Genomic DNA, 12,295 nt, shown 5'->3' on the forward strand with positions numbered 1-12,295 from the left:
TATAGTCTCCTATCTTCCTTTTAAGACACTTTTCCATCCACTAAACCACCCTCTCTAATGTGCCTATAATTCTTTTATGTGTATATGGGGTTGATAAAACTGTCCTGGGGGAGCCCACTGATTCAAGTCCTGTATTGTATATTAGAAAGGCAGAGACGTTCCTGGATGTTGATACTCTATCCCATAGCACGCCGGAGTACCAAGATAATCATAGATGAACGTCTTTGGTGGTCTCCTCTCTCTTCTAAGCCTTTGGCACCTCTGCTGTCCTTCATCGTTCCCTTCCTGCTGCAGATCCATCCACAACGTCATCAGTGGCCAGTTGTTCCTCCACCCCCACATCTTCTCCTTTAGCTCCTTCCTTTTCAGATTCACTGAACTGGACAACCGGTAAGTTAGTTTCCGCCAACTCATTTTTTTCCCCTTTGCTTTTGGCTCTGGTTGGTACTCCAATTCCTAAGGTAGGCAGTCACATGGTAACAAGAGGTTTCAGTGTAGAACCCTTGACCTTCCTTTTCCTCTTTCCGGTTTTACCTCATAGACAGGACTACCTTCTCCCACTTGGCAAACCACTGTGTGTATTGCGTCCTCCCAATGATTTTGCAGCTTCCCTGTGCCTCCTCTGGGTGTGAGATTTCTGACTAGAACACGGTCCCCAGGGTGCAACACTGAGCTCCTCACTTTCCCTTCACTATTTCTTTTGTTTCTCTCTGCTACCTTCTTGCTGTTCTATCTGGCAATTTCATGGGCTTCCTTCATCGCCATCTCTTTACATATTCCTTGTGGTCCTCAGTGCCTCCCTCTGGTGTCAACCCAAATAGCAAGTCTACAGTTAGTCTTTGCGGATGCCTGATCAGAAGATAGGATGGCGAAAATCCAGTCATGTCACATCGTGTGCTGTTATATGCAAAGGTAAGTTTGTTCAAAGATTCCTTCCAGTTGGACTTTTGTGTTTCTGACAAGGTCTTTAACATCTGGAGCAGCATCCGATTGAAACCGTTCCCTTGCGGGTGGTGTGGTGTTGTTCGCGATGCCGCAATTCCACAATTCTTCTTTAACTGGAAAAGCAACAGATTTTCGAACTCGGCTCCCTGGTCATGATGAATCCTCTTGGGAAACCCAAACTTCAGTGCATAGTCATTGAAGATTCGTTCAGCACCAGTTTTGGCAGATTTTGGTAAACTTGGCGTAAACTTGGGCAAACCTTGTAAAGTGATCAACTATCACCAGAACATACTCATACCCTCCTTTGCTTTTGTCAAGGTGCAAGAAGTCAACTGAAAAAAATTCAAAATGCGTGCACTTTTGGGGTATTTGGCTGGATTAGTTTCTTTTTGTTTTGTCGTTCAGTTTCATGGGCACATGCCTGATTGACTTTGTCAAAGAGCAGTTCATCACTCACATCAGCTTGCGTCAAATAAGGCCGCAGGTCACCTCTAATGCTGTTGTTCTGCAGGCCTGTCAGGACAGTATGAAGGAACATACTCTGGACTAACTTTGGGTCATACTTCAAATTAGATTCAGCTTCCTGGGATGCAAACAAAATATTTTGTCTTACGTCTAGACAAGACAGCTTTGTGGGGTTTCCTTGTTGCTTTGCACCTCTGAAGTCAGTTGTTTATACAGCTCAGTCGCACCTCTCTTTCTTGAAAATGAGCTAGTATCTGCCTTAATGTGGGTAGGGTAAGGTTGATTTTTCCCTCCAAGTAACTACAAAGCTGCATGCCTGGTGCAATCACACGTAAGACAGCATCGACAATCTCAAACTCAGAAACGCCTCTACTAAGTCCATGTTCAGTTTGATGAGCTAGACTTGAGAAGGTGAGTTTATCCTTTTGCCCAGGTTCACCCATCTGGCCAGATATCTTGAACTCTCTGTTCCATGTTGGCATAACTAGTCGATTTGATGCTGAGAGCCCATTAAAAGGCAGTATTTTGTGGTGAAATTTGTTGTGTGTCATGGCTAAGCTGGTTGTTCATGTGAGGTGTGGCACTAACACTCTGCTGTGTGCTTGTAATTATATTCAGTTTTTGTTCCATTAGTCAAAGTATATACCAAACCCTGTTAAAGCTCACCAATTTTGCCTTTTACATGTAAACGTTCTGACATGCCCTCGTCTTCCAGTTCTTTCAACCCCTCCCTCTCAAGATGTCTCACAAGGACAGAAATAACGACTTTTTGGGTATTGCAGAAAATGAAATTACCAAAAGTCACACAATTCCACAAGATTTTCTATTGACAATGAATACAACGCTCCTATCACTTCCAGTTTCAAGTCATCTAACTGATCCATGGTTCACTTGGGCTCTTGGGGTGTGCGCAGTGTGGTGCGAAATAGTATTCTTAGCTGATCTGAAAGATGACAACACTCCAGGTATCAACGTTCAACCTCAGAGAGTCTGTGCTTTTCTGCCAGATCCAACGAAGATGCTAGGCGTTCCTATTCTGCTTTTCCCCACGATCCAGAAGTTAAGATGAAGGACACTGGAGGTAGACCACCATCCAAAATGTAGCACCCTCACCGCCTGATGAGAGGAAATAAACACATTAAACACAAAAACCACAGGAGACGGAGCTGCTGAGTTCTTTTCTGAGATCATGTATTAAGTGAGCAGTAAGTCAAAAGTAATAGAAATATTCTCGTATAATCTCTCACACAAATGATGAAATGCACATAATCAAACATTAACTCATGTTACATTTTATGAAAATGGAGAGGAAAAGGGAAAAATAAAATACATTTTCTGCGTCTTTCAATTCCTGTTTTTACACATACATACATATCTGAAACAAATATAACTTGTCACTATAACATTTCTTGTCACACCGAGTCACTGGTAACATTTTAAACTCTCACTGTAACCGCAGGATCTCCATGCTAGCTATGCTAACAAAACAACGTGGTACTCACACACTCAGAAAACGCATAATAAAAGGTAAACAACCGTTCAGATTGTATTACACTCTCAGCACGTTTTAGATAACTTAAATACATTTATATACACTTCATACCTGATGAGGGGAAATAAAACCCACAGGAGTCGGAGCTCCCTCCCCTCCCAGGTGAACGCTTCATCCGGAAGACAAGAGCAATCGAGCGATGATCACATGATCACACATTTCGTAGCGAAATCCAACAAAATTACACCATCTGTAACAGAAACAGAATTAAATGAAATATTTCTATGTATACTTTTTTTTTCCTTTTTTTACAACCACCACACACACACCACAAAAAAAGAAGGCGGAGCTATTCTTCTGTGTGTAGTGTTGCTGGGGACTCCATGTTCTGTTGTTTCATGTTTCATCGTGAAAGTCAAACTACTTTGTGTTTCCAAAAGAGGACACGACTAGAAATCAGTGTTAAGTTGTGTTTACTGTTCAGAACAGTTGAACACAAACATTAGAGTGTTTTCAGACTGATTCCTGAATCTATGACTATAAAGAGACTGATTCTCTACAAGAACAGTCTGGAGCTTCTGACTCACAACCTTTAAGTTACGTTTTTATTAAAAGAACCCGCTACTTACTATTCAAACACAGGTTTTGAGAAGTGAAGGGTAATGTTAGTGCTTGATGTTTCTGATGCAATGTGACGCATAAAAATACTACATGATCAGTAATTATATAAACAGTAATCCCACTGGATGCAGCAGATGCCTCGACTTTTATTGTTTTTGTGTCATAGTTATGGTAAGGTGTGTAAAATTTCCACCTTTTTTTGTACCTTTTTCAAAAAACTAAAGTCGAACCAAAATTCAAAATAAAGTTGTAGCCAAAAAGCAGTAAGCGGCGTATCTATTCAGGATGTGGAGGACAGAGCATTCAGTGAAGCTGACCACAGAAAGATAAACTGCATTAAACCAAATACAAAAAATAATGTTAATTTTAGCAATATCATATAACCCCTTTAAAACAGTGGGCAAAAGCTTTTATATAATATTATGAGGATTTACAGGAATGGCCCTCTGTCTTTCTGTTCTCTTCATGTCTTCAATCTCGCTGTGTGTGATGTTTACAGTCAATAAATCAGCTTCTTCAAAGAGCCTCGGTCACACTGCGGTCCACATCACACACACACACACACACACACACACACACACACACACACAGTGTTAATGGTTGATCTGTAGTTCTCCAGCAGACGGCGCTAAAACTCCCAGAAACAAATGAAGACGTGTGATGGAACAATCATTCATTTTAAACACTGCCTACTCAAATAACTTAAAGAAGAAAGACTAGTTATTGTGTCTGTGGCTCCATTAATAGTCTGCATCACTTTTAAGACCCTCGTCTGTCGTTTAATCATCTGCAGAGTCTCATAAATGAGTCACTGAGTCTCCAGCGTGATGTCAGCAAGCTTTGATTCCTCCTCATCATCTCAGAGAAGGACGTGATGATGGTGAGGATCTGCTGGAGAGAGTGTGTGTGTTTATTCCTCTCACACACACTCATTTTGGGTGTGGACGAGGGCCAGAGATCCCAGCGCTCAATTACAGCACACACACACACACACACACACACACACACACCAGAGAGCTGTAGGTGAAACTGAAAAAACATGATACAGAAACGAACAACAATCAGTGCTGTCATCAAGAGCTTTTTACATTTAATGAGGAAACCATGAGACGCTTTCCAGTGTTAAACTGGACGCTTTCCAAGGCGTCGCTACGCAGTTGCAACACTTTTTCAAAGTTGTTATTTTGTTGCTCTGCGCTTCCAAAGTGTTTGTAGAGTGTTACAATGTTTCTTACAGAAACCTGTTTCCAACATGGAACAGAAAAAAGCTAAATAAAGTTTATACCTCGCAATTGTTTCTTCTTTTCTTTTTTTGGCACGATAAAAAAAATAATATTCTTGACTTGGCTTGTATGTTTATATCATGCGATTCTAACTTTCAATTCAACAATCTCACAATTCTGACATTTTTGGCTTCATAAAATAGTTTATGTGAGTGTATGCCTCACGGTTATTTCTCTGAATTGTTGCCTTTTAATTTTTTTCTAATTCTCTTTCTAAATCTCTCCTTCGGTGTTTGTCGATAAAATGAAAAACCTGTAAAAAAATGAAAACGCCAGCATGTCGAGGTCAGACTCAGAGCGAGTGTGTCGCTTTAAAACGGCTCCTGAGAAAAAAATCACTTAAACCAGAAGAAAAAAAAAAGGAAAAGCGAGAGCGTGAGCGAGAGAGCAGTGTGTCTCTGAAGCCTCTCTCAGTCTTCTGCTGCACTCGTCTTTCACACACATCGCTCAGACAGGTGAGAAACATCACGCTCATCCACTGATTCTCTGCTCTCCTGTCTGCTTCTCTCAGCTCTTATAGGACACCTGCATGATCAGTAATAGTGTATTTGTGCATCACAACCTCATTCTCTTGAATTTAAGCTTGTACAGTATGATGGAACAAAATGTTAATATTTGAAGAATATTAAGAAGATTTTGGTTGCATAGACAGGAAAACATTGACGTTTCTTAAAATATCTTCCAAGTATCAAAAGGTTTGGGTGAAATTCGCCATAAATTCTCGATCCATCGTGACCTTTAGAGCCTAACTCTTGAGTTAGATAATCCAGCTTTTTGTTCTTCACATTTTGAGTTTATATCTAACGTTATTTCAAGACATTAACTTTTACTTTTTTCCTCATAATATTGTTTAAATCTAACAATTGCAAGTTTTATCTGATTTAAACTCAGAATTGATCCGGACGCAAAATGAAGGTGTTTTAAAGAACCCTGGACCTCACTGACTTCCTTTAAAAGGACATTTCTCAAAATATCTTCTCATATGGTTGATTTTTGGCTGAACTTTAAGTCTCAGTGGGTTTAGTGGAATGTGTGTGTGGTTTGTGCGTCTGTGGTTGTGTTCTGGTTGTCATATAACACACGACACACATGCAGCTGTGAATGTGATGATGGCGACCGAAACCCGCATACAGTAAACCCACATCTACTCGACACCACTGATCACAGTATAACACAGGTTAGAAAACGGTAAGAAAATATGACGAGAACTCAAACGAACTCGTCTTGATGATGTCAGATAACTGTAATGAACTGAGTAGAAAGCTGTTAAATTTGAAAACACAATTAGATGAAAAGCTTCAGTTTGTTCGGTACGTGATGGAAAAAGATCACATTAAGAAAAACACGCTCAGATCAAAGTGTCTGAATCATTTTGATCCCGCTCATTCATTTTTGGGTATAATATGTGACCCTGGGCCACAAAAACATAAGGGTCATAAATCATCTGAAAAATAAATAAATAATATTCCTGTTGATGTATGGTTATATACAACTAGTATAAAATCTGGAATCTGAGGGAGCATAAAATCTAAATATTAAGAAAAACATCTTTAAAGTTGCTTAAATGAAGTTAGCAATGAATATTAGTGGTCAAAAATGAGGTTTTGATATATTTAGCGGAGGATATTTACATGGAACGTGATCTTTTATTAATATCCCAATGATTTTTGGAATAAATGAAAAATGTATCATTTTGACCATACAGTCAGTTTAGGAAACACGGAGGTAGAGGTTAACACGCTCTGAAACGAGATGGAGATCACAGTCAGGAACGTTAGTGTGGAGATCAGCTAGAGAACTAACAGGAACTTCGAGGCAGCGGAGATCACGGGACGACTGAAACACAAGTCACAGACTGGAATAGATTGAGGAGGAGATCTGAGAACCAGACGAGGGCTGGATGGGCTGCAGGTGAACCAGAACCCAGCCGCTGCTCCACCATACATCAAACATGATATCTGGAGTAACGTTTGGTTTCTCCTTCTCCTGGCCGAGCTCTGGTTCAGCTGAGCATTTGGGTTCATCGTTCGCTCCGATCGAATGTGACGAGAAGGTCGATGCTAATGCACGTGTCTGACCGCAGGAGGAGATGAAGATGAAGGTGATGATGATGATGGCGCTGGTCCTCCTCGCCGCTCCGCTCGTGGGGGCGGTCCCAGGGTTCCAGCTGCGTCTGGTGGGCGGCAGGAACAGGTTCGAGGGTCGTCTGGAGGTTCTGTATAACGGCGCCTGGGGGACCGTGTGCGACGACGAGGTCAACATCAACCTGGCCAACGTGGTGTGTCGCGAACTGGGCTTTTCCCGCGGACTCACCTGGGCCCACAGCGCCAAGTTCGGCAAGGGCCAGGGTACGATCTCACGGCAATTCATACGTATTCCACAAGGTGGCTAATCCGTAGCGGTCCGTGTCGCCTCACTCCTGATAAATTGTATATATTTTACGAGTTGCAGAATTTGTATTTGTATGAACTACACCTAACCCCGCCCCTAAACCTACCCGTCACACCTCGCACGAGTGAGGTTATATTAATTCGTTCTAATTAGCCACCTCATAAAACACGTACAAATTGGTCGTGAAACTATGTTGGATGACATAGAAGCATAAATACACTTACGACATATTCCACAATATTAGATGCAACTTTTTATTGCACAGGATATTTTTCCTGAAAATTCCGAATTTATATATCGCAATTTTATTATATTATATATTGCAAAGTTATTAATTGGCAAGATGTAAACTCGAATTTCGACTTTAATATCTAACAATTGCAAGTTATTATTTTCGAGTTATTAGTTGCAAGATATAGATTTCCACTTTCTTTCTCAGAATTTAAGTTTATATTTAACAATTGCGAGTTCTTAATGTAATCGCAGAGTTTCAACTATTGATTGCAAGATTAAAATCTTTTCTCTGATTTTCGAAAGTTATATCCCACAACTGTCAGGTATTATTATAGCTATTAAAATGTAAACTCAGGCTTAAAACATTGTACGTAGAATGCCAGCCTTACGTCTAACAATTGCGAGATTTAATTTAAGAATTCCAGTTTATTCCTAGTTTATTCCAATTATTCACTGCATGATGTGAACTCAGACTTCAAACTTTTTCCCTCAAATCAGGCTTCTGAGGGAAAAGGCCAGAATAGCGAGATCTTACCTGTTCTTAGGTGTTGACGTCACGAGCTGAGTTTGTTGTTGCGTCACGCTCTTCAGGGCCGATCTGGCTGGATAACGTCTGGTGTTCGGGCAGCGAGAGCTCTCTGGCGGAGTGTCGCTCGAACGGCTGGGGAGTGAGCGACTGCAACCACGCTGAAGACCTGGGGGTCATCTGCAGCCCGGATCCTCCCAGCCAGGGCCACGTCCCTCGTTACCAAGAGCCTTCTTCTCCTCAGAGCTCCAGCCTGGTCTCCAGCGCTCCTCAGCGGGGCCACGAGATCGCTCTTCACCGGGGCCGGGGCCCGTCGTCTCCGCAGCTCAACGCCCATCGTATCCAGCTGCGCAGGAACGGCTTGGAGAGCGGGGTCACGGGTCTGCCCCAGGGCCACCGCATCCCGGACTTCCCGCGGAGCAGAGCCTCGTACAGAAGATCGCCGCCGTGACGCCCGCTCAGACCAGCAGGGTCCCCGAGAGACCGGAGCCGGCGCCTGAGCCGGTCTACAGCCGCGAGCCGGTCCAACCCGGCCTGGAGCACGGGAACAGGATGGACCTGGACTTCACGGACGAGCAGGTCAGAGTCTCTGATGCTCTAAAGCTGCATCTATTTGATCAAAAATAGAGAAATATTATTAGAATTTAAATGTAAGGTTTTGGACTTTTTCTAGGTGTAATAGGATGCAGTCTAATGCAAAGAAATTGAATTTTTTTTGCATTTACATCTAAAAATGGCGAGATATTAATTGCGTTGTTTAATGGCAGAATTCCAACAATTAGTCTTTTCTCAGGAACTTTATCTCAGGAGTGTGTATTAATATCCAACAATTGAATTCTAAAATGTAAATGTTTTTTCTCACAATTTAGATTTTATATCTTTACAATTAATGTTTGGTTCACCTTTATTCTACACCGCTCTTTCCCTTCTGTGATGAACGCTCTGATGATTTCCTGGTTTTTTGAAGCCCCTCCCTCAGTGTTGTGATTGGTGCAGTCCAGAAAGGCCCCGCCCCTCAGAATGTGCTCCTCTTATATAATAAACAATGGCTTCAATATCACTTATCAGTTTCAGCTATCTGAGAAATTTTGATGTCTATACACACAATCGTTAGAAGACAGAATCGTAATTCATAAATAGATTTGACGGCATGGCAACAACTTCCTCTTGGGTTTCATGTTCCCAGGGGCGGGGTTTATGTACATATCTCACAATATATTACAAATATGATGTTGTAAACACAGGAAGTAGCTCGTTGTAGTTCATAGAAGCCATATTTGTAGGCTCTAAACTGTCATCGTTTTAAAAGATAATATCTGTTTCTAGTGAACTTTCAATGCTGTAACTTTACAAATATTGTTTATGCTCAAACATTACACGCTAACTAACGTTAAAAGAGTGAAGTCGCAATTTCTATGTGAGTATCTGTTAAAACGTGACTTCTTGTTATCAATGTTAAAAACAGCTCGGTGTTATGAAGTATTCCAGATCCAGCTCATTAACCAGTAGTTTAGGTGGTTTCATTGGTTAAAGTGACCGTGTTAAAGTGGCATGCTGAGTTTTTTCCAGCGGTTCTACAGCGTCATATAATTAAAGACCAGCAGCATAAACATGCTGTAAACCACAGACGTTCAGAGGCGGGTCTTCTGATGACTGACAGCTCTCTGGAGGACTCTGATTGGCTCTTTCTGATGTAAAGCCGTAACCAAATACTCCAGGGTTAAAGCAGAAAGCAGTTTAGATTGTTTTATCCAGTAAACGCTCTTTTAGATCTGGACCGATTCTGATGGAGTGAAGGTCAGAATAACTCCAGATGAATCTTACTGATTCTCCATTTCTAGGAATCCCTCCAAAACCTTTCCTTCACCAGCTTCAGAAACGTCTCACATCTTGCCTGTATTTCTTCGTTTCTCACGTTATATGTTTGCTAAGACGTATTAGTGGACATTAATGATTTCGTGTCTGTCTCAGCCGTCCGGCCCGGTCCAGCTGGACGAGGTGCGCCTGCAGCCCGTTCTGAGCGCCGCTCGCAGCGCCGCCATGGTAACGGAAGGCGTGCTGGAAGTGAGGCATGCTGGGAAGTGGAGGCAGGTGTGCAGTCTGGGCTGGGATCTGAGCAGCAGTCGGGTGGCGTGTGGGATGCTGGGATTCCCTTCAGCGGAGCAACCCGACACACGCCTGTACCGGTGAGTAACCAGAGATCACTAGTTCTAGTCTAGGAATATTCTGTCCACTTGGATCATATTTCAACTTTCTCTAGACGATCCGATCCGGTCACTGGATGCAAACTGATGCGCCTTTTTGGGCCAGCAACAAACTAAGATTAATATTGTTAACTAAAAAATGCATTAGTAAACTAAATTAAATATTAGGAACTATTGATTTCGGAAATCTCAGACAATGTTTATAATTTGCATTTTTTAATTACTTGTGATGTAAAGCTGAATGTAAGTATCTGTCAGAATTTAACCTTATTTATAATGTTAAATAAAATAAAATATAAAAACCTGAACCCATTTAAAGTTTATTTCAATTCGTTGCCAAGGTCTAACTGTTTGTGTCTTGTCTTCTAATATAAATATCTACAATCTCTTTACTTAAAAAGTCAAATAACTTTTATTTTGACTCGTTTTCTGAAAATATTATCCTTTTGTTCGTTTTCGCTTAAAACAAAATCTTGCAGCTATTTGTATTTCTTTTAATCAGAAATGTTTTTCTTCGAGTCCTGATTCAGGAGCAGGATGTTTCATCTAGAAAACAGAAATACTGAGGAAAAAGGAAAAGTGAACCCGATGAACCAAAACAAGTACGACTAAAACTCACATAAAAAGTCATTAATCCTCCGGAGACGTGTAAACAAATCCTACGAATTACACAAAAATAAAACAATCTGATCGCTAGAATTAAAATAAAGAGGAGAAAATGCAAAATTCTAAATCTAAAAGCATATTAATAATGCTAAAATAACAGAAAATGAGTTGCCATGCGCTTAAGTGGAGTGGAGTCTTTCTAAACATCTGACTGGAGAGAATCAGTCTTTCTCCTGAGATCCTCCACAGATGTGTGTTTAGTGTCAGATTGAGATTCAGGAATAGCAGCATGTGCTAAAATGAGCACGTCCTCCTCTAATCGCATGTAATTACGTGATTCCAGTGGAAAACCAGCTGTCTGTCTCCTTCTCCGTCTGCTTCTGACCCCGGACCACAAACCGTCCTCTTTCCATCGACGTGGGGTTTGTGAGGGCCGGGAAACAGCGTTTGATCTCGCCCTGATCTCGACATCTCCTGTTCGATTTGGTTTCAAAGCGAGAATCAGATGAGGCTCTTAGAGATGCACGTGGGAAGTCTTCGTGTGTTTACGGGAGGAAGTCGTCTTCATCAGAGCCTGTTTCCTTCGGCTCTCACTTTGGTTTCGGGGAGGAATCAGTGGTTGATCTGCGTGTGTTCAGTCATAACAAGGAGATTGTGAGCGTCTCAGGAAGAACTACTAACTGATGAAACCTCTTCTAGATCTGAACAAACACACGCACCTTCCGGCTTCAATATGTGTGTTTTCTAAATATCTTGGCAAAAAAGATAGCAAAAATTGGCTAATTGTATATAGAAATGGGTCTGCAGCCAAAATAAAAGTTTTGTCTGTGGATATATACATATATATATAAACACACACACAGGACAGATAAATATATTATATAAACAATACATATTTACGTAATATATAATAAAATTATTTTGGATGCGACTCATTCGACAGCACTAAAAAAAACTCACATTTGAAGAAAAAAACGTCGTTTTAAACGCGTGTGAATATTTTAATAAAATCAAGAAATATATTTCACACGTTTCATATTTACAGTGCTTTTAAAAAATATAAAGTACAATATGTGTTTTGTTTTTGGCTGGAACGAAGAAAAAACCCGAAGCGATGCAGATGTATTGTTTTAAAAGTTCACTTCAAACGCCTGCCGTAATTATTCTTAACGTTGAGGGAACCTTCATAGAACGCTCTGTGAACACGCTCTGTTCTAATTCTATGTGTTTCTATGGCGTCAGTGGACCAATCAGGAGACGCCGGAAAGCGGGGAAAGTGTCGCGAGCGTTTGTTGCCATGGCAACCGCTTTGACCTTTTTTTTTTTTTCCTGATTATCGGTGAGCTGTTATTCTGTTCCCTGCAGACTTTAATAAGAGATTTAATGAGCAGTATTTATGTGGTCAGGAATAGATTTAATAGTCCTGACCTTCACTTCACTTCATTACTTGGCTTTATATCAGCGTTTACTGGAGAAATCAGCTCATGAGTACTGAAAACATCTTCTCCCTTCGGGTTTTTAGAAGATA

The 12,295-nt window shown here is 41.1% G+C and overlaps 1 protein-coding gene across 1 annotated transcript in view; it reads left to right on the forward strand.

Moving 5' to 3' along the window:
• The first annotated feature begins 5,166 nt into the window (after positions 1 to 5,166).
• Positions 5,167 to 12,295, forward strand: part of LOC122353583 (lysyl oxidase homolog 4) — a 24,400-nt gene continuing 17,271 nt past the window's right edge. The window contains 5 exon segments of the mRNA XM_043251390.1: positions 5,167 to 5,261; positions 6,890 to 7,154; positions 8,023 to 8,402; positions 8,405 to 8,536; positions 9,929 to 10,143. Of these exon segments, the coding sequence (XP_043107325.1) occupies positions 6,896 to 7,154; positions 8,023 to 8,402; positions 8,405 to 8,536; positions 9,929 to 10,143 (986 nt within the window). The 5' untranslated portion in view covers positions 5,167 to 5,261; positions 6,890 to 6,895.

Source organism: Puntigrus tetrazona, chromosome 11 (genome assembly GCF_018831695.1).
Source record: "Puntigrus tetrazona isolate hp1 chromosome 11, ASM1883169v1, whole genome shotgun sequence".
Lineage (NCBI taxonomy): Eukaryota > Metazoa > Chordata > Actinopteri > Cypriniformes > Cyprinidae > Puntigrus > Puntigrus tetrazona.